Consider the following 23,554-nt stretch of genomic DNA (forward strand, 5'->3'; position numbering starts at 1 on the left):
GCATTCAACCTCTTTGAATAAAGATAGAAAATGTTGAAACACATGCAACTTAGATTAACATTTTTTAACATTCAGGCACAGACTGTGTATATTTGGTTCAACTTTATTTACAGAACATATATCAGGTTAGTGTTTGATTTTTTACACCGTTCAAGGCTCCAGCCTCATGGATTGGAAAGCAATAATATTATTTAGTCATGTAGCTAAAAATCTGAATATAACTCATAAAATACATTGTGTAAGACGGCGAATGGGAGAAACCCAAAGGGAAGCAGCTTTTTTCACAAAAAGATAAACACTTCCCATACTAACACACTGACTTAGTTAAGGCTAAATAATGAGCCTTTATACTAAGGCACACGTCATTTACACATACCTGCTTATACGTATATAAGTATACATATTCGTGTGTATGCATTTCAGTTTGACATAAAACCAGAAAGTGTCTCTTTGTCATTTCCTGAAGAGGGCACTGCGTGCAAGTGAGTACAGCAGGTGAGAGGGTTTCTTCTTTGGCTCTGCTAAAGAGAAGACCTGCTGCTGGGGGATGCTGGTTGGCACAGTCACATGTCGCTGATGGAGAGGATGTAGGGGCTGATGGTGGGGAGGAACAGGATGACCAGAATAATTCGTTTCTGGAAGCAGACAGAAAATCGTTTCACTTGATAAGACCCTTATTCATCATCTGGAATCGTTTAAAGCCCTTTGAACAGTTTGCAGTTTGCACTGAAACTGTCTTTTGGACCTTGAACCGTTTGGTTACCAGTAAAGTGCATTATATGGAGAAAAATCCTGGAATGTTTTCGTCAAAAACCTTAATTTCTTTTCGACTGAAGAAAGAAAGACATGGATATCTTGGATGACATGGAGGTGAGTAAATTATCAGCAAAAGTTTTTTTTAAAAAGTGAACTACTCCTTTAAGATAAAAACTAAAACTAGAAAACAAATTATAACTAAAAAAAACAAAATTAAAAATGACAAATAAAATGAAAATATGATCGAAATAAATACTACATTTAAAACTCAAATCGAAAACTACCCACACAAAGATAGTTTGAAAGACTGGACGTACTTTTCATTTTGCCTTGTTTAGATTTCCTGGCGTTGTGAACTGCTTGCTTCCTCTGGGCCTCAGTGATCTCCATCCCTGAAAAGAGGCCAAAAAAAAAAGAAAGAAAAGAGAAAATGGCACACTTTAAATACACTGGTATATTCCTATCCTTACAGATGCCTTCAGCCGTGAGACTCACCCATCTCTTGGTCTTCCTGTACCCGTCTGCGCTCTTGAGCAAACGCTTGGAGCCATTTCTGCTTGTCCTGGCTCTTCTTGCAGCACAGCACACACAGCACGTTCAGGTTCTCCGCATGCCGTAGCAGAAACGCGTTCTTCAGCTGGCCCAGCTCAGCGTGCCGTCCATCAGGCAGGTCGATCGGCTCGAGTAGGTCTGTGTCCATACGGCCACGGTAGTGTAGCAGGTCTCTCCGCAGGACGTCTTTCTTACAGAACACCAGCTGGTGGTCAAACAGGAAGTAGCTGCGTTGCTGCGTCTTACCGGGTCGTACTAGCCGCGTGAGCTCGCCGGAGTGGATGAGCTCGGAGCTTCGCGTTAACACATCATCACCCTAAAGGAAGCGAAAGAAGGATTGCTTTGAACAGCTTGTTTGAAACTTGAAATTATTATTCTATAAATTGTACACAAAGCCACATTTAGCCCTGTGAATGACCCAGCGTATTGACTAATAAGTAATCTAATAAACAGATCAACGTGGTATCCAATTAACATCTTATTGCATTAGACACGCACACCACGTCTGCCAAATCAAATTTCTTTATACAAAAAGATCAGAGGATATGGCTGCTACCTTGAATAATTCAGAAATAAAGAGTAATGTTGACCACAGTGTAGATATGTGTTGTCACTGACCGCCCAGTGGAGGATGGCCACCTGCCAGTGAGCGATGGTGTCGATGCTCTCAAGTCTCCTTTTTCCCTCATTTATCAAACTTGCCACGTTCTTCATTGCTTTATGTGCGGCACACACCCCTTCGTGGTCACTGAGGAGAATTTTATTATTATTATTATCATTTTGATATAAAAACGTACAAATATACACAATAAATTTCGGGTCAGTAAGAATTAGTTTTTTTCCTAAAGAAATGTATACTTTTATTCAGCAAGGACGCATTAAGTTGATCAAAAGTGACAGTTATCAAATTAGTATTAAACGGCACAACTGTTCAACACTGATAATAAGAAATGTTTCTTGAGCAGCATATTAGAATGATTTCTGAAGGATCATGTGACACTGAAGACTGGAATAATGATGCTACAAATTTCAACTTTGACATCACAGTAATAAATTATTTAAAAAAATCTAAATAGAAAACAGTTATTTTAATTTGTAATATTATTTCAGGATATTGCTGAGAAAATAATACACTTTTTCAAAAATCATACCAACCCCCAACTTTTTGAACGGTAGTGTTTTTAAGACAATGAGCTACCTGTGGTCTTTGGGTGTGTATTTCAAAAGCTCTCCCAGCTGAAGAGGGTATTTACAAATCTTCTGTACAGGTGTGAGTAAGAAGCCAGAAATAGAGATGTCGATCATCTGCTGTAGGAGACGACAGGATTCAAAGAAGTGTTTATATCTCCCTTGTTTCATCAATCGCTGTAATTCGGCACACGCCACAGGATGCGTGTTACAGTACTCAGAGTATATGGAGAAACCTTCCTCCTGACAGAGAGAAAAAGAAATGTAAAGAAATGCGTGCAATTTGTGAGGAGAACGTTCTTGTGCGTGTAAAGGTACCTGTTGAAGGAAGCAGGAGCCAATCTCACTTAGATGAGGATTTTCACTGTTGTATTTCTTTTCTAGGTCCTTGAGAAACATTCTCTGGAACCTGTAGATGTCCTCGATGTTGCTGAAGATTGTCTTTAGCTGTGCTTCAGTAAACATGCCAGGGTGTTTCCTGCATTGACGGATATATCCCTAAAACAACAAAATGAACATACTCGTTTTAGAGATTTTTGCTTTGGAAAGTTTTCCTTCACTTCACAATTATTTTAAGCATTTTACCAGCAGAGGTCAGCAATGAGAAAGGTTCCATTTTCGGTTACTATTATGCAAATTTGAAGTTTGTACAGAACACCCAGAGGACATTTATTAATGTGAGCCATTTACTTCTGAGTTTACATGCAACTCAGTACAAACTCATTAATGAAAGTAAAAGAAACAAATAAAAAAAGCAATATGATGAAGTCACATGATCACACTTTATCATACTGCTGTGAAACTACCTTATATGCAATGGTGTAAAGGACTAAAAAAATACTCATCATCTTCATCATAAGTATTAAGTATTGAACAACTTAAGTATTGAAACCTCTCTTCAAAAGTTCGGGGTTGGTTTTTAAAAAAAAAATGTTTTTGAAAAAATAGTCTCTTATGCTCTCCATGGCAGTAAAAACAGTAATACAAATATTATTACATTTTAAAAATAACTAAAAATAAATAGATACATTTCTATTTTACTGTGTTTTTGGTGCCCAAGAAACATATCTATTGACAAATGTTGTGCTGGTTAATTTTTTTTGTGGAAACCATGAATTTCTTTTCTTTTCAAGAATCTCTGATGGAAAGAAAGTTTCTAAAGTATTTAAAAAAAATTGATTTGTAAATACATAATGTTTACTTTCACTTTTAATTAATTGAATGCATACTTGCTGAATAAAAGTATTAATTTCTTTCAAAAACAAAATATGAACGACCAAAAAAATGTCTAATAGTATTCCTGCTTTCCTCTAGGGTGGAGTTACTACTCCCAGAACTACACCTATACTCGGAGATAATTTTATCTTGAAAGAAGGCAAACATGTTTCAACCATAATCTCATATTTAAAATGATAAGCTGATTACCATTCAGGCTAAATTGACGAAGGGTTCCTTTATGATGCATGTACACAGACCAGTAAACAAACTACAGAAGGTGGTCAACGTGAAATGGCTTGGAAGGAGGCTCACCTCGCAGATATCTTTGAGATGTTTTATGTAAATGCGCTCTGTGTCCATGATCTCTTTGACCACATTAGCTCTCATCTGCTTCCTGTGCTCGGAGTTTTGTTTGTGTGCATCTGATGGGACCGACTCTTCCGCACCTGGAACGCTCTCCACACTGTCACTGCTCGAATCCCCCTGATTCACTCGAACCTTGATGACAACAAATCATTACAGTCAATTTCAGTGGATCAAACTGAGGGTAACCATGAGCAACACAATTTTAATACAACAATCAACTGTGATTGAGGCAACTGGTTAATCCACTTTTACAGGAAGTTTAGATCAAATCACCTACAGCCTCTTTGTGTCTGATTGACTCATCTCGTTGGATCTTGAAAGAGTCATCGATTTACAATGGAATGCATTAATCTAGAGCTGAAAAAATAAAACACCATTCTGTACACCCTCATTTCCTCCAAACCAGTCAATCAGCAGCACATGCATTCATAATGACACATCTATTTCATTTCGGGTCTCACCTGGAGCAACCGTGAAGGGCCATGATATAGTTCAAGCGAAAAAAAAAAAAAAATGAACTGTTCTAGTGTAATTTCAAACTAAATCAGGCCAAAACAAAAATTGTTCCAGGAGCTTAAAAAAGCTTTCCGAAGTAAACTTTCTTGAAAAGTAAACATCTTGAGCACAAAGATGAGCATATCCAATGTCCATCCAGAAAATCCTTTATATTTTTCTTCTTCTCAGTAACATTTAGATAGTTAAAATCGGACCAAACGGCAACATAAAAAGAACTAGCTAAGGTAGATGATTACCTTAAAAGCCTATATATATCGCCGTCAGTTTGTACCGCCGTTAACTTTCTCCGACAAGTGGATTCAATGAGACCTGTTTTCCTGTTTGTTCATGTGACGTTCGGCATAAAGCCCATTCTAACTGAAGGAAACACTGACACTCTCTTCTCATGTTTAATAGTGTAAAGCTGCTTGCTTTAAAGCAATTTCTTTTATAAACAGCTTTACAAATAAACGTGACGTGACTGGAAAAACTAATTGCAGAGCTCATGTAAACATATTCAGATTGCTATAATTAGATGCTTTCTTAACTACTGGTTTCTCATTGGTCATTTTTGTTGTGCGTTTATTTTGCGATTGAGAGGAAAGTCCACCACACACATTTACATATTCATCTAAATGCCGTTTCTAGCCGAGTGGATGGCATCGGGATGTTTCCTAACAGTATACCACTGCAAAGGCATTTCAAACTTTGAACAAAAAACAACTTTGCCATGAGTTTATTGGGACCTTTACTAGGTTCAAGTGTTTAATTATTAGATTTAAGATCTGTGTGTTTGAACTAGCTTTCGTTTCACGTTCATTACTCCAAGAGGCTCACAGTGCGACTCACCCGCACAAAACTGGAGGGAAACCAGGCCTCGCGGTCCCCCACCATCCCCCACCACCAGTCCTGCTCTCGAACATCCAGAACCCGGATCACCTCCCCGGCTTTGAAGGCCAGCTCCTGCTCTTCCATTGTGACATGATCCCACAGGGCCTCTGCATACACGGCATGGCCTGATTGTATGTACTGGAGAAGGAGAAAGATTAAAGTCAGGCTAAAATATTGAGGATAAAGGTCAGATAAAATTATATGATAAGAACTGTATAGGGTGACATCATGCACCATGTATCTTATCTGTTTATTCATGTGTTTGTATGCACAGTTGTTTAAGTGTATATACTATATAATTAAACAACTCTGCATACAAACACGTGAATTAACAGATAAGATACACAGAATATAAAATATGACCTGGACTGTATAACAGACTGTAAGTGAAAACAGCAATAAAATGATTTAAAAAATGATTTTCACAACCTGATTGAGAGTAAAAAGATCAACTTCTGGTTGGAGATATGGTGTTCCTTCAGTCAGTTCTTCAAAGCTGCCATCCTCCTCACTAACACTGTCATCGAGCATTGCATCAGAGCTGCCATCTATAATACAACCACACTGAATGAGCTTAGGAATTATGCACGAGAGACTCAATATTTCCTCTCCATCACACCACTGAGCCCTTTATATATACATGCATATAAACAAAAACACACTAACCACTGAGCAAGCGGCGCCCTTTGCGTCGTCCCATCCTATCCAGACCGATAGGTGTGCTTTGGGAGAAGACGCAGGGTCTCAGACGGGCAGACACCGCCCGGTATGGAGGCACTCTGTGAGAGGGCACTGGTGGACGAGAAACCGGCTGAAACAAAACATGACATTTTAGACTTTAATCAGCAGCCTTAAAAGGAGCCCACCATCCAGCAGGCCTTATGTTTAGAGTTCAGTGACTGAGCAGAGCAGGACAATGACCTGCGAGATAATAAACACTGAAACGCCTGCTTATCCCCTCGGCCAAGTGCGTAACATTACACGCTTTGAATGTTATGGTGAATCTCACAAAGAAATGTTTAAATTATATTTGCCAGAAATTAAAAAGAAGAAAATATTAATTTTGAATAAGGAAAATGAAGCCTATTTTAGTTTCATATGTTTTTTTTTTTTTTTTTGTTTATTGGTTGGAAATATGCTTAAATAAATGTCACAAACAATTATTACTATAATATAAAATAATAACTATTCTGATTACTTTAAAACAATAATAAAAATCCTGTCTGGACACATTTTATCTAGGCATTAGTAAAAACCTAAATACCACTTTAATATTAGGTATAAATACTTACAATTAAAACAACACACTGCTTTCTGTGCTACGCACACATCCAAAACGTTGTGTACACAGAAAGCCGCCTAGAGCTCGTTACTGTATGATGCCCGATACTAAACTGAGTTCTCTACCGTGTCTTTTTCCACTTAAACAGACTTAAAATATGTCAAAATATCCTTCACAGTCATAAATATCTGACAGCAGCTTAACATTCCTGCTTCCATCTCTATAATATTGTTAATCAAACAAAAAAAAACAATGCTGTTCTTGACTGAATAACTTTTGTAACTATATTTGTAATGTATATTTTATTTATAAAGTCCAGTGTTATTTTACATTATGATTACAGTTTCTGTCCCAGGATTCCTGAAAAACTTAAAACACTTTTTTTTTAAACCGTATCAATGTTCAGGCAAAAGTTCCTTGTGTTCTTCAGCCTGTTGATTTTTGTTCATGGTTTTCAGCTCCGATTAAATGTTTCGCAATAAGACTTAGATAAATGTGATTGATTTTTTGTGTTTTTGTTTTTTACCTTTTTGGAATCGATAAGCAGAATCGGAATCGTTAACATGACCCAACCCAAAGCAGCATATTGATAAATAACAAAATCAGTTGCAATCAGGGCCTGAACAGTTCTGTCAAATTACCTGAAGTATGACATTATAAACTCATAATGCTACACCCCAAGGGAGAGACCTAATGGGACCATATTAATGTTTAGATCACCAAACATGTTTATCTTATTAAAGATTGAGCCTATAAGATAGAGAACCTCTAAAATAGCCTTGTAAATTATTTTCACTAACTAAATTGTTAACTACTTAATTTATATAGTATATACTATACTATATAAATTAAATGTCACAATGAACAAAAAATAAGACTACTCACAAAATAAATGTCAATGTAAGCAGGTTTCAAACTCCACAAGGCCTATCAGAGCCATGGTATAGAAGGAAGTACACATGCTGGTAACACATAAATAGCAGTAGTACTCAAAGGCACATGGGTTTGAATCAGGCCTTTAGCATGTCTCAATGTAGCCCCTCTCTATTGTCAGGTCTCAAATGCTCTTCATTAAAAAGGCAAAATGGCCTTAAAGCTACTGTAATTTCCATCTCGACTCTTGTCTCTGTGACAGCCCTTTGCAGGCATAAATAGATAAAAAGACTGTTAGACAATAAGATTTTGTTTTCTTGACCTATGAGGCAAGACAATCGTTTGTCCAAATAATAAAAGATAGAGAGAAGTGTTTGGGAAATCTATTCTACTTCTGATTTTTTTTTTTTTTTTGTAAAAAATATATACATATATAGAAGAAAGAAAAAGTGCAATAGGCCTTACAGAAGGCAAACTTTCAGTGTCGTCCTTCTGCTCAGCAGTTGGGGATGAAAACAGATCCACTCCTCCAATAACTGAGATGGGACGTCTCTTTCTGCTCTCTGTCTGAGCGCACAAATGACCATTCTCAGGTCTGTTGCTCTCTATGTAGCTGCCATTGCTATTGTAGTCCTTTTGGGAAGTGTAGTCCATATTCTCTGACTCCCTGTCCTCCTCTGGGATGCAGTACTTTGTGCTGGCCAGATGGCCATAGTCAGACACTGGACGGGGTTTGGAGCGCCCTGCCCTTTTCCTAGGCACTATAGAAGTGGGAGAGTCACTGGAAAAGGCTGGAGAGTTTGGTGTTGTTGGAGTTGCCAATGGAGATTCTGAGGAACAGATGTTTGTGACAGATGAAGCAGCAGTGGCTGAGATCGCATCACTTTTGAGAAACGCGTTTCTGACTAGGTCATCTGATGAAGCCTAGAGGAGAAATCAAATGCCAGCGGTTAGTTTATTCTATTAACATGTCCGATGAATGATCACTAAAAATTACATTAAAGGGGTGGTTAACTTGGAAATGAAGCCCAATATCCAAAATTCTGAAGCACCCCTTTAATGTGTTCAAGACCCAGTGATAAATACAAATACTAAAACAAACATTAAAGAGATTTGAGTTTATTTAGGTCAGAGAGATGAATAATGATTACGGATTCATTAAATAAAATGATTAATTAAAATTAAATTATTAACATATAACAAATAAAGTCATAAAAAAGTGGTTTTAGAGGCTAATTGTCTACCCAGACAGCAACAGTTTCGCCCAGATCCAGCCCACATCTGATACGTGTGGAATTCACGTTTATCAGACGTGGGCCGGATTTGTGATTTGTTGTCTGGGTAACTAGTTACCCTGTTTATATCAGCCATTACTCAATATTAACGATGACTATATTAACTCTACTTTCTTAACCACTAAAACAGACCACTGATTTTATTTGTAGGCATATTTTCACAAAAACATGCAATGCACTACAGTATTTTTATTTACTACAAATATTTTTATACAGGAAATTAATGAATGTCACTCAGTGATAACTGAATTCATAGGCGCACTTATGTTGGAAAATGACTGAATACGATGAAACAATTACTGGTTTTTACTATTTTAATTTGACAAATTAGCCATGTGACAGTGACAAGATAGATTCAGAAATATGACTTGTAGAACAGTAATGTTGTTTGACAAAAGAAATAAGCACATTTTAGTTTTCTAGTTTGTGCTGATGTAATTTTTGCTATCAGCAATAGAAACAAAAACAGATCTTACCTCAAGATCATCAGTTTCTCTCTCTTCAGTCCATAAACACTGAAAAGGGACACAATAAATCAGCACCATTGTGAGGAAGACTCAAAGTATAAATGAAAACACATCAATGCACACAGAAACACAAATAGATAAGCAAAATAAAGTTTCGCTGAGCTTGGCTCGCTGTAGCTTGTCTACATCTTTCTATTAAATTTCCCTGACCTACTGGAGTCCATTTGTGCCTAAGCAAGCTTGGTTACTGGACTTCAGCCCTTGGGTGGTTCTTCTGGGGAGGAGACACTGTCCTTGTTAATACGTGTCCAGACACAGGTCCAAGAGCTGCATTTAAGCAATCCCGCTAATCATAAACATTGGTTAATCATTAACTCTACTTGCTGTGTGGCACACAGCTGAGCAGCCCATGTGACACTGTAGCAATGTACCACTTCAAAGGAAGTACTGCCAAATGAGATGTCAGTCATCCAATAACACTTTTTGGAAGGGGTGATCTAATCAAGCCAGAGCGATGAAATGCATGGATTTGTCCTGATCGATTACTAAAACTTATCAGAATGAGGCTGTGGTTGCATCATCAGATACAAGGGTCACCTGTGTGGACACATGACGCGAAGCACAAAAGTTAATGCTTCGACAAAAATCTGTCTACTGTAATAATTTATGACTTCCTGTGAAAAGGTCAAGGTCATCCAATGAACTGGTCTATTCCAGTTAAATGTTTAGAATAAGATTACCATGACCTCTTTGACTTTATAGGAATGGTTCATCTGACATCTACAATCTGACAGTCAGTAAGAAAAGTCATTGTCCGACCTTGCTCATCATCAGTCAGACTAATTCAAGCAACAACAAAAACATGTAATCAATATCGTCTCGAGGAGAGACAAAAAAAGTTACACATGAAAGCGCACAGCAAATCTTACCTTAAATCTTGTAGTTCAATTATAACTGTGAATATTCATGTACTGTCTGTACTTTTTTTATATTGAAAGCCACATTTTTCTGTGGTAATAATCAACATTACACCACGAATGTTGTCAGGAGATAAAGGCCAACATATTAAATGTAACAATATAGGGTCCTTACCTCCAAGTTAGCGTTAAGGCCATTGACTGTCTGCTTTTGACTTGGACTTGAACACTGCTTTGGCATTTGAGAGTAGTGGCCATTTCTTCCATTTTGATGGCACTCCATAGGTTCACAGTATTTTTCCAGTGGACAGACTGGGGCATCTGAACAAAGGCCTGTTGAGGACACAGCCACCTGGACAGACTCACTTACGAGGGCTGTTGTTTTGCTAGGAGGCTCCAAAGAGTCATCTAGGGTGGAGCTATAAACGGCGGGGCAGGAGGGAGTGGGGTGTAAAGTTGGGATGTGTTCATGAGCATTGGCCTGCTGGGCTTTGCTAGGAGTGGGTAAAGGCCTCCGTTGACGCCCACTCATGGATACGCAGGGAGTTCTGCGGGAGTAGTCATCATGTAGCCTACTGAAAGGTGACAGCGGTACTCTGGGAGTGGGGTCTGGTGTGTTTTTACGCTTGACAGTCAGGTCTGTTAAACTACCGACAAGCTTTTGCAAATGCCAGCGCGACCTCATGGGGCTTTGATTCCTAACTGTACCATGTTCCTGTAAGTCAACCGATGAGGAACTGGAGGTCCTTTGAAGAATTATAGAATGAGTGCATTCTGGGTTCTGTGGCTCAGTTGAGGTGACTTTGCGTCTAAAATGGCTCTTGAAGACATGTAGATTATCTGCACTTTTGCTTAGTCTTTTGAGAACATTTTCTTGAGTCTCAAGGTTCTTACAAGGTGCAGCAGATTCCACAGTGTTGCTAGGAGAAGGCTCACTGGTGGGTGGGCTGTCGGTCTTGACTACGTCAAGCAATGAGATCCGTCCTGCCGCATAAGCTTTGCGTATACTCTGAGAGAAGTGGGAATTCCTCTGAAACCCACCATTTTCCTCCTCACAATCATCCTCATCTGAAACCGAAGACATCTTCCCAGTTTGAGACGTCCCATTCGTCATGTTGTCATATTCCTGGGTTTGATTGGTCGCGCCCTCTCGTTTGGTTACTAAGAAACTAGCACCATCCTCAAGCATCAAGGACATGTTTCTCTCCTGACCGCCAGACATCGCATTGCTCCGGCTTTGGATTCCTTGGAGCACAGAAGTCCGCAGTTTTTTGAAAGAGCCCATGACGCGGAAACCAGCCAATCCAGACCAAGCCTGTGGCATGACAGGTGGACCTCTACTGTCCTCACATTTTGTCTGGGTGGAAAACAGACGCACAGTCCTGGAAGGGTACAGCTTGGCCTGGCCTTCGGCAACAGACTGGGCTTGACAATTCAGTCTGTTAAGATGGTTCTCCTCATAGAAAGCCTCGGATAGCAGCGGTTGCACCTGGACCCTACAATCTGACCTCAGATTTGGATTCATCAGCTGTTCCTTTGTGAAACAGTCACTCTGCGGGTCATTGTTGTGAGAGGATCCCTGCGGGTCCGACGAAGGTGCCTGCTGAACCAGATCAAAGAAAGTTATTTTTAATTTATTTATTTCAAGCAAATAGTGTAACAACAGCACAGTAATGATAATAACAATGTAATATAATGTATACACTTATGCTTGAAATGGAGTGGGGAGAAGTAAAACTCATTGAACCCAACCCCGATCTGTCAAAGAATTTATACAAACAACAACAAAATAATTATAACCGCTTCCTCCTTCAAAACAACAACAACAAAAAATCTCAAAGAGGATAATAACAAAACAGAAACAATAAATAAAATAAAAACCACACATACTGTACATGCCATACATAATCATAATATACAGATATTACCTCAGGTAACAATGATTATGAAATACCAACAATGGTAGACAGAATACCACAAGGATACTGACAGACAGCTACCAGTTATGGTAACAGGAATACCACAAGGGTACATAACAATGACAAACAGCTACCAACAATGATAGAAGGAATCCCACAAGGGTACATAACTGATCCAACAAACCACACCACATGAATACAATCAAACCTCATTGCCCCTGTAATGGGACCAGACCTTTTGTTTGTAAAGATGTTTGAAATTCTGAATGCCTTGACATTACTTTAATTCAAGCCCCAGATTATTCCACAACCTAACCCCACATAGAGACATATAAAGACCTTGTGGAACCCGCCATTGGTACCGCAAATGCTCTCAAATTATACGACTGCTCTTTATGAGAAAACATATTTTGAACCTTCACTGGTAATAAATAGTGATACGCTTTAAACATAAACTGTGCATTATATAATTTTACAAGATCCTGCATTTTTATTAACTTTTATTTAAGAAAGAGAGCATTTGTATGTTCAAAACATTATATATATTTCGTATAGCTCTTTTCTGTAACAAAAAAAGTCAAGCTGACTAACTCAAATCAAGTCTGGGAACAAAGAACAAAGAAAGCATGTGACGTGGAGTGAGACGATCAATTAGGCTACCCATTTTTTTGTCTGAGGAAGATCTTAACTTTTAACACACTTCAATGAAACAATACAACACCACTGTGATAACCATAACTTTGATAAGTCACATTTTTAACGTTAAACTATTTACTTATACTACCGGTCTGCTTACTTGACCTATGAAATATTAAAAACTCAGCAGAGGTGAAGTAATTCAAAGTGTACTTATCCACACACAGGTGTAAATTAAGCTTCAACATTCCTGCTATGGATGAATAATGCCTTTATCTGGCAAATTGGAGGGTGTCGGTACTAAGTAGCATGAGAGCTTTGCTCATGAGTAGGTTACAGAAGTACTGTAAGATTTCCTGTAAAAGATTTAGGCTGTGCTTTTTCAATTCCTGAGAAAGAGAGGCCCCTCTACCAGGGTGTGGAGGTTGTTGCCTGGTGTGATGTTCGCTATGATGAAAGGCATTTGCGAGCATGACTAGGCAATGAAAAACCCTAATCCATTGTGATTAATGTAATAAATTGCCCAGGATTTTCTAGCCATATTCTGAGTGAGGAGAGAGGGGTAGACCTTAGAAGGTTGAGCTGTTTTTTAACCCATTTGTTGCAGAGTAAGTATGAACAGAGATAGCACGATATGCTGATAAACTGATTAATCACAAATAAATCGCATCAATTTTAATATTATATTTTCTCAGACATGCTCACAAAACACAGATGAAAATAAATCATAGCACTTGCTGTGAAAAAAAAAATCTAATTAAAAACATAATATATTTTTTTGAGCTGATTCTCAAATCTCTGAAATCAAAGCTTTTGACATTATATATTTTATGACCATTTAATTGTTCAGGGTCAACCCACTGTGTACAAATTATAAACAATTTCTACATAAAATATCAAACCCTTCATCATAACTAACTTTCCATTTCTCATTTTTCAAACTAAAGGCAGGGCTTGTATTTTGGCGAGTTGAATTTTATAGATAATACAGTTTTCAATTGTAGTCTTTTAAAAAGGCATCTGAAAAAAAAAAACACTAAGTGCAATCAATGCAGTGTTGTCAAAAGTATAGATTTTTGATATTGAAATATCTGAAAACTCATTTTAAACAGAATAGATAGATGATAGCAGCTGTCTCCGACAGCAAGTTGACACAAAAACCCGGCTCCCCTCACTCGCTTGTTTCATTTGCTCTGGAATGGATGAATATTGTTGGTGTTACAGGGCTTGAATTTCTGCATGGGACTGCACATATTACGCATCATTTTACTAATTCCTGCAGTTTTGTGTTCTCACCCAAAGTGCGCGCACATATAGCTGCCTCTCAGTAATGAATGGAGCTCTTATTTGTTGCTTTTTGCACTTAAATTGACAAAATAAATACACATAAAATAATGTCCAAAAGCCAGACTTGGTGAATATGCACGTAAGCAGTCAGTTGTGTTTTAAGTATTTGTAAAGTTGAGAAATAAAATGCATGTCTAACAGTATAATGGGTCTGTGCATAAGATCTTAAAGTGACAGCAGCCTAATATACCCGCCGTCAAATTATGAGATAATATTAAAAATATATAAATGAGTTTTTCCCCATGGCATTGATGTCAAAATTGTGGCCAGAGGAAATGCTGAGTGGCTAGTAACTTTGGAAAACCACTAGCCACCGTGGCTGGTGAGCAAAAAAGTTATTGCCAAGCCCTGCCAAAAACTATTTTTAATCAGCTGGTGTCAAAACAAATTAAATACATGTCATGTACTTGTTTGCGACATGTATTACTTGAAACATGTTTTCTTTCAAATAAATATTTTGTTATATTCATTCATACATTAAATGTGGCTTGAGTGTTCAAATACTTCTTGGGACCACCGTTTATAGATTAACCACATGCACCTTTTGACTTTTTGTCTTGTTTGCTGTGTGAGTATAGGTTGATTCTAGCTCAATTTTCAACTCTGATCTCTATCACTTCAAGTCCTGCTACCCATTAGCACTCAGCTCCATCGAGGCATGAGGAAGAAGCTGCCATCTGACCTTTTTGTTTAACTAGAGCTTTGAAAGAAAGCAATTAATTCAACTTTCAAGTCACTCCTCAGTCTACTCACACGTCCAACGTATCCGAGTTTAAAGTTGAACTTCTCTCCTACTCTTCCTCCTCTGTATCATCACTGATGCGGAGTAAGAATTAATTAAGAGTTCAAACAATCTCTGTGCAGATACCAACTGTAATCAGGCTCAAACAAAACTCCCTAAACAAGGTCTCAGACAAACATAAACACAAGCATGCCTACAGAAGCCTCTATACACCCAAACACACCTACAACTAATATGCACTGATGCAAGTATACTAAACACTGACTCAACATTCTTAAAGCCACGCACGCTTTTATTTTATAAACAGTCCACAACTCATTTTCTCATTTTCCAACTCCAGAGGAGGATAGAAAATGTATACTTCCTTTTACCAGACATCAAACTACGTACATATATAAGAAGTTTAACACAAGGAGGGATATGTTCACATCGAACAAATTCATATGCACCTCGTAACAGTTAAGGGTTCCTGCGAGATCAGGTAAAAATCCCTTTTGTAATTTTAGTACTGTTTTTAATTGTATAATCTTACATGTATATTTTATTTAGTAGCAGTAATAATAACATGATACTTTTTTTAGTCATCATGACATCTAACCACAACATTTTGGGCCATTTGTTTGCAGCACTACAAACCAGCACAGCTTCAAAACAAAACCAAAAATTGCCTTTTAAATCACAATTTTTATTAGAGAAATCACAATAAGAAATTTACCCCAAATCGTGAAGGAAAAATGAAAAGAGTCATCATTTACTGATCCTCATGTTTGACCAAATCAGTATGACGTTTTTTTATTGTTTTGGAACCAAATGACTTTCATTGTATTAAACATTCATCACAAATATCTTCTGCTTTCCTCAAAACAAAACAAAAAGTCATATTGGTTTACAACAACATGATGGTGAGTAAAAGATGACCGGATATTTATTTTTAATTTTATAACTATCCCTTTCAAAATGAAGGTGTCAACAGTTAAGGATGACTTAGTACAGCACAAATAAAAAGCACATAAGCCCAAAATGATGCTTCCTGACTAAGGAAATTCCTAAGAATAACCAACCACACAAGTTCTAATGATCTGCCCATCAAGATGAGCAAGTCTTGCCATGCTGTCACCTCACTATGGAATGCCAATGCTTTCTTTATTTACTCTTTCATTTTGGATACAGTACACGGCCACGCCCTTTAGTCATTGATAATTTCAGATTTAGTTGTATCCCTTATTGATTATCTTGTGTTTTAGGGTTTAAAGTGAGAGTAAAATCTCATTTGACTCACCCGTTGATGATCCTTTCACTGGATGAATGAGTTTCACAATGAAATGCTAAAGGACTCTAGCTTTCCTCATCCCTTCCGACAAGACTATACTCGCTCAAACCCACATGATAACATGTGCAGCACCCCTCTCCCTGTCCTAATCTGATTATAAGGCTTTATCAGTCTGGACTAGCATCAATATATCTGCATACTGTCCAACAACACACTCACACACACACATAGACACATATGCAGAGCGTGCTTGAATGTTCATTGAAGCAATAACCTTCAATCAGTCTGATAGGTTTGGCGTATGACAGAAAGACCACGAAAGCAAAGATTTATTATTTTTTGTTTGGTTACTGATACTACCTACCACATTACGACCCAGTTCTCCTTTTTATCAGGGAGAACAAGAATAGTTAGGAGGCAGACACACCCTGCCTGCTTCAGGCATGGGAAGCGTCAAGTAATGCTACATTTGACACCACATTCATCTCACCTGTTTCATGACCTGCATTTGTCTACTCCATGTCCACTGGTGGAAAACATGTCAATGGCATGTCTATGCATTTGAGAAAAACAAGGCTAAGCTATATGGAAAGGTCAGAACTTTCTCTATACTCCCATGTCATTCCAAATCTAAAGGACTGGATCTGAATTATAAATGTGTTACACTTTCTGTGCAATTACAATGAATGGGGACTGAAAAAAGGAAGCAATACTATATTATAAGTCTTCTGAGGATAGCTTTTGGGTGAGAAACAGACTTAAATAAGTTAAACTGATAGTCTAAGAATAACGAGAAGAATACAATAAGTTTGTGAATTGCATCAATGGTGACTCAATAAGGTCAGACTCAAAAAAAAAAAAATATATATATATAGCGCAAAAGTCATATGAAACAATTTTATGGTATGTTTAAGGCGCGTTTACACCAAGATAACTGCAAAGATAACTATACCGATAATATTAGCGCCCACACGCTAATAGTGCATGCTGAGTCATCTGCCGCTTTAAATGCTCGAGTTCTTTAGAGTAGGATGGATTCTGATTGGCTGTTGTTGTTGTTATCGTTCATCAGCTGGAAAAAAATCGTTCTGAAAGTGATTCCAAAGATATCGTTCCACTGTGGCCTTATTATCGTTATAGTTGTAGTCTGGACTCTGCTGATCTTTTACATTTAGAGTGATTTTTAGAACTATATCTTTAGCGTTATAGTTATTACTCTGGGTGTGAACATGCATTTATGGTGTTTTATTAGTCATTTTGGAGCAGCCAGTATATTTCCCAAAAAATGACTATTTTCCACAGAATATGGGATTAATAATTACAGATCTTTACTTTTTGTTGGTAATTTTTCATAGAATTCAGGGAATTATGACTTATGACTTTAATACAAAAGCACATTCAAGCAAAGGCAAAACACCATTAAACACTTAGTACATGAATGCATTTGTGTGGTATGAGAGTGAGATCATTGAGAAGAGGGGTGGGAAGTGAGATTTAGTCTTAATTTACGGCAGTCATGGCTTAGGAGGCACCCAGTGAGGCATTAAAGTTCCTTGTGCGTGTCTTGTGATAAGGAAAACTCTCATTATGTGTGGAGGAGTGCATTCCAGCACAGACGTGTTGACGTCTTAAAGCAAAGCAATTGTTTAGAGAAGCGAAAGTGCGGGGCATAGAACTTCTAACAAACTTTACAAATTCAGTGACGTTCTTTTTCTGGCAAGCTTCTTTTATCTGTTATAAATTATGATGCCAACTGCAGCACACTGCAAACGTGTGGTGGACTTTAGACATTATATTACAGTATGAGAAACGAGTCCCTTACAGACCTAAAGGTAATCAATTTTACAGGGCATTAATGTGCTTCTGTACTCCGAGGACCCCTGCTGTCAAAGACAGTGTTTCGAAGGCCCCCCATGTAGGCTAAAATACTTTAATTCTGGTGCTTTGGCTTTAATAATGACAAAGCTGCTTGTTTTCAAACGTTATGCAGATTAACGTAATTAACCTTGATTATATTCGTCGTTTTAGAAGCGTCAAGAAGTGTATGTTCACAGACTTTTTGATCAATGAATTTCCATGACTCCAGTTGTTAGTGATTATAGGATAAGGATTTTAATCATTTAAACCTTATAATGAATTATAATATCAAAGAATATCATTTTACAGACATTGTATTTATCTCAGAAGATATTTTAGAGCTCAGTATAACTAAATATATATATATATATATTGTAGAATATTTCATGACATTTTAATATTTTCCAGGCCTTCAGATCACATTTTTAAAATTCTCTAATATTTCCTGAGAAAAAAAACTGGGGTAGTTTTAACTAGGGTAGTGTAACAAATAAATATATTCACTTTAGATAAATAAAGTTTACTGGTCTCCCACAGTGTGGTCAAGCTGGTTTTAAAAGAGCTGACCAACTAGCTAAACATCAGCTTGGCCAGACTGTGAGACCAGCTAAACCAGTTAATAACAGCAGACCTTTGTAACCTGGTTTAAGTCATTTGTCCCACTATTTGCACCAGTGTTGCTGATGACCCATAGTGTGCCCTGGGTCCCTGGCTGAGAAACAGATTTATAAAACACTGAGTGAAATATTTGTTTCTTTCCATACCGGCGTTAGCAGAAAAAAATATCCCTTTTGGTTCCACCACAAAGAAAACCTTTCAAGCAATACAGATCAAAACAAATATTTCAGGTTTAAGAGCGGGCTGCTGGAATGAATGAAGGCGATTACAGAGTTCTTTTTTTTTTCCACAGAAGAAAAAAGCTCTCGTTTATTTGTGAGTTTAATTAACTCAGTCTCTCTATAAAGCTCTTTAAGAAGCACCTCGCCACCCCAACCAACCCCCTCCTCGTCTTCTCCGATCTCCCTACAAGCTTTGCGCGCTCGAACACCCCCCACATCACTATGGCAACAAGTGGGATAGTAACGCATACACAATACCCCCCTCCTCCCTTCATCTTCCTTTTTGAACCCAACGGCACTGGCAACATGATAAAGTGCTGCCAAACTCATGAACGCACATTTTAAATTCACGTGACATACATATAGAGTAATTTTAACAATAATAAAAAGAACATAAATATCTCCCTTCTTAATAAACCCCAAAATTATGTGTTATTTAGACGCGGAATCTTACCTTTATCATACTTCTTGAGTGGTGTCTTGGCCGGGTGTCACAACAGTTGAGCGGCTTCGATCGAATCGTCAGCCGCTGCTAACTCCTCCGACAGTCCAATGTCCGACGAATTACGCATATTAACTTAGCGGAAATCGTTAAACAGACCAGTGATAAATGCGAAAGTACAAAGTGAACAAAAACCAGCCAATATTTCGTCTGGTGCGTGATTCACACGAACAAACACCCCGTAGTCACAGATCTACCGGGACGGAAAACTTTCCATTAAGTGTGTGGCTCGAGCACTCCTTCGGGCAATTTAACAACACATGACCGAAACCAAACGGACACGAAGCAGATTTGCGGGTCCAAACAGCCTCCGTTGAAATTTTAAAGCTGGTTCGCTGCGGTGGAAAAGCTCAGCCAGAGAGCCATGACTCCAGGCAGCGTCGCGACAGGACAGCATCAGTGCACTTGTTGCGCTGATTGCTTTTGCTTCGGGGCGGAGAAACAGGGCGGTTTGTATAGTTGCCCACGGGACGCTAGCCAAAATCACCAGAGCGATATCAATATGCTTGATATCACAGTGTCCTGTAATTATTTTTTGTTTTAACATTTAGAAAATCTAGAAATCTCTTCTGACTATCACGACCGCAGACTTGTTTCAGACATTAAATCAAATAAATCATGCGTATGTTCTGTCCTGCCTGCCTTGTAAACATTAAGTAAAAAGGGTTTTTAGATTTTCGTTAGAAACATCTTACTGCTGCTTGTCATCGCAAAATCGCCAGATTGGATGCCATGATGTGTGTTATGGATGTTAAATAGTGTTGAGTGGTTTTAGCTCATAGCTCAGTGCTAAGTGTTTGCTAGTTAGTTAACGTTAATTAACTGGCCATTCCTATCGCCTCCTACCTCATTGTACGGCTAAAATGATTGTAACAGAGTGGGATATGCACAAATGTTAGCAAAAGGGTAACATTCAAATTCTCCAATGAGCCTGCATATTATTTACACATTTGGCAGATGTGTATCCAAATTTATCCCACAAGCAGTCAACCCCATGCATGACCTTGAAAGCCTCAAAATGAACAATTCCTGTTTTTTTTGTATGGAATATATTGCAGTGTTTAATAAGAACAAACATTGACATTGACACAGGTTTTGAACTTTATTGAAACAACAATGTTCTGAATTAAGCTAAATAATACACTATTATCTGCTGTAGGGCTGCTTATTGGAATTGAACTCATGTCACAATTTACATTTAGCCTACAGTACATTTATACAGTAGGCCTACATTTATAATTTATGACCGGTGCAACACTGACATTTATTCAACCAAATTGAAACAATTAAATTGAGCTGAATAATGACAATGCTTTACAGCTGAAATTGAATTAATTTCATAACAGATTAATTTTACAGCACTAATTATCCTGCTAGTTAATGTCAAGCTGCTTTGAAAAAATCTGTATTGTGTAAAGCGCTATACATAAATGTGATTTGACTTGAATGTGACTTATTATAAAATATCCATAATCATTTTTTTAGATTCTAAATAATTCATCCTAAATATTAAGTTCACTCCCCCATCTCTTCTCTGATGGTGTCAGCGTGAGGGTGGGACAAAAATCTCTCTTCTCCAGCAACCTTCCACTCACATGAGAGCTAACAACCCAATCAGTTCCCAATTGAGAAAATCAAGTCCTGTCTTTCACTGTTTTTCTTGTCAGAGAAGACGTTTAAATCAAATAAACGTCACAATAGAGAAAAATGGCAATCACAAATTCCATTTCATGCCGATTTTAAGCTTTTGTTCATCTCGGATCTAAGAAGCACAGAGGATGATTTACAATTATATTGAAAATTATAACACCATTTAGTGGATTTTAAATATTTTCTTTTAAAGCATGCTTTTGCACCACTGTATTCCTCTTCGGGGCAGCATCTTTAGGTTGCAAAAAGAAGAAATCCAGAAAAAACAGTGTCGTCGTCTTCATCTGCATATAACCCGTTAAATAGCTGTTTATCAGCCACTTGCAACCACACTTTATCTCCGACCTCCAGTTCTAGGACTGCCCCTCCAGAAGCCTGGTCTTCACCTGTTTGGTAGCTGTCCATAGTGTAGATCACTTTCTGACCATTCTTCACCAGGGCCACTTTGACATTGCGAGAGAAGACAGTGATATGGTAGGAGAAAAAATACGCTCCGCTGATGGCACAAGTAAAGCGGCCGGTCTCAGGGTTGTAGTGACCCTGACGGTTATAGAGGATTTTATCAAAGCGAATTGGAGCATTAATAGGAGGTAACTTGTTGCTTTCGCTCAGTCTAGCTGAGAAAGCACTTTTTGGTATCTCAGGCATGTCCCCCTTTGGACCTTGCTCCCCGATATCCCCTTTTGACCCTTTCTCACCACGAACACCAATGCTGCCTTTGATACCTGGTTGGCCGATCTCACCTTTTGGTCCTGGTCGCCCTGGGGGCCCCAAAGGACCCTGTATGCCCTTGTCTCCCCTAGAGCCAATGTCTCCTTGTGGTCCTTCAGGGCCTATAGGACCCACGTCCCCTTTGATGCCCTGTGGTCCTGTTAAACCAAGTTCTCCCTTCTGGCCTTTCAAGCCCAGTGGCCCTGAGAAGCCTTGAGGCCCCATTTTGCCAGGTGGGCCCCTTTCTCCATTGTCTCCTCGCTTCCCCTTCACTCCAGCTATGCCAGGAACACCTGAAAAAGCACCAATCTCATGAGAAGTAGTCATATGAAATTAATATTGACTCTATTCTATTCAACTGAATTGTATCCATACATGTTTAATTATATGCATACAGTTAAACCTTATAAAATGTACTTTAAGGGGCAGGCAAGAAAATATATTTGCAATCTTATATCTTAATTTGCAATTTTGGAAAAAAAAAATATATATATATATATATATATATATTTTGGACAATACAAATAAATGTATAATAAATGACCAATAAATATATGAGGAAATATAACTACCTGGAACTTATCAAAATATATTTATGTAAATATATTTTAGATTTTAATAATAGAAATATGCATTTTGTGTATGCATATTATGTATTTATGTTTTTTTTTTTTTTTTGCCATATGGGAGGACTTAGAAAAGGACCACACAATATTTACCATGTTCTCCTTTATCTCCTTTTGGTCCGACTTTTCCAGCTTCTCCACATGTTCCTATATCACCTTTAGAAAATATAAACAGTTGTATTTTGTGTATGTATTGCGTGAAACACATTACATGTAAGGAAGTCAAAATTATATCAATCTGATATAACAACGCTAGTGTCTCAGACTTTAACATTTTAATGTCAAACAGTATGGCAAACATCTTTCCAAAGAATTTTTTTTACAATGTATAATTTGTGTACCTATCTGACATCATACCTTAGCTTAAAGGTGACTGATTAACTGGAGTCAAGACATTTTTGCTTTCATTCTTACCTCTATCTCCTTTATCACCTTTGGCCCCATCTCTGCCATCCCGACCCGGCATTCCATTGTGTCCTGGATCTCCAGGGATCCCAGGGTGACCGTTCACACAGCCAGAATTTTTGTCAGGAACATTCTGCTCTGCAGAATTGAACAATACAACTAGAAAAAGCATAAAAATCTGTCTGGGAAAGAGCATGTTCCTCTCAAGCACATGCGCAGCAAGAGTCCAAGAACACTCGCTGTGTTTGAGGAGGCACAAAACATAGAATGTGCACAAAGATCTGAAGATTTTTCAGACTTGACTTTGCAAACCTGCCATTTCATTGGTCAGAATGTCGTTGTTTAGATTACTTATTTTACCCAAATATGTTACACATCACCTGTGTCCTCAATTGTAATTCATTTTTATATTTTAGTTTAGATAATGATCAACCTGAAACATGCTATTGCACAATCCATATTAGCATAGAGTTTTGCCAAAAGCTATTTATATTCATTATATTGTGGAGTAAAGCTAATATTAAACTAAGCCATCATGAAAGTCAGTCTGTCAATTCCCTGAGAGCTTGGGATGTTATGTGACCCAAGTATCTTGTGCTTTAATTTACCATGATTGATTTAGTTGCTTTATAAATGTTACTGAACAGTCATAAAGTTAGTCTAAAGAGCATCATGCAATTCATTGCTTAATGAACATGCCCCCATTCAGCTCCACATGGGTGTTACTCTATCTTGATTACATTTCCAGTT

The 23,554-nt window shown here is 37.9% G+C and overlaps 2 protein-coding genes across 3 annotated transcripts; both read right to left on the reverse strand.

Annotated features, from left to right (window-relative positions):
- Positions 1-88: 88 nt before the first annotated feature.
- Positions 89-20,114, reverse strand: spata13 (spermatogenesis associated 13). Of its 2 annotated transcripts, none has more exons than XM_039667031.2 (14): positions 19,365-20,114; positions 10,476-11,900; positions 9,393-9,431; positions 8,087-8,545; positions 6,133-6,277; positions 5,896-6,014; positions 5,425-5,604; positions 4,027-4,212; positions 2,815-2,994; positions 2,507-2,739; positions 1,927-2,056; positions 1,252-1,624; positions 1,074-1,148; positions 89-635 (listed from the first exon to the last, which is right to left on the reverse strand). In XM_039667031.2, exons 1-14 carry the CDS (start codon positions 19,371-19,373, stop codon positions 454-456), a joined length of 3,735 nt encoding a protein of 1,244 aa, XP_039522965.2. In that variant the 5' UTR covers positions 19,374-20,114; the 3' UTR covers positions 89-453. The 2 variants fall into 2 exon arrangements, with proteins under 2 accessions (XP_039522965.2, XP_039522964.2); XM_039667030.2 differs by having other exon boundaries at positions 10,476-11,903.
- A 386-nt stretch (positions 20,115-20,500) lies between these two features.
- c1qtnf9 (C1q and TNF related 9) lies at positions 20,501-23,165 on the reverse strand. The gene is made up of 3 exons (XM_039667034.2): positions 22,814-23,165; positions 22,493-22,555; positions 20,501-22,066 (listed from the first exon to the last, which is right to left on the reverse strand). The coding sequence occupies exons 1-3, from the start codon at positions 22,998-23,000 to the stop codon at positions 21,297-21,299; spliced, it is 1,020 nt and encodes a 339-aa protein (XP_039522968.2). The 5' UTR covers positions 23,001-23,165; the 3' UTR covers positions 20,501-21,296.
- Between the last annotated feature and the right edge of the window lie 389 nt (positions 23,166-23,554).

Source organism: Pimephales promelas, chromosome 22 (genome assembly GCF_988280905.1).
Source record: "Pimephales promelas chromosome 22, fPimPro1.hap1.1, whole genome shotgun sequence".
NCBI classification, from domain to species: domain Eukaryota; kingdom Metazoa; phylum Chordata; class Actinopteri; order Cypriniformes; family Leuciscidae; genus Pimephales; species Pimephales promelas.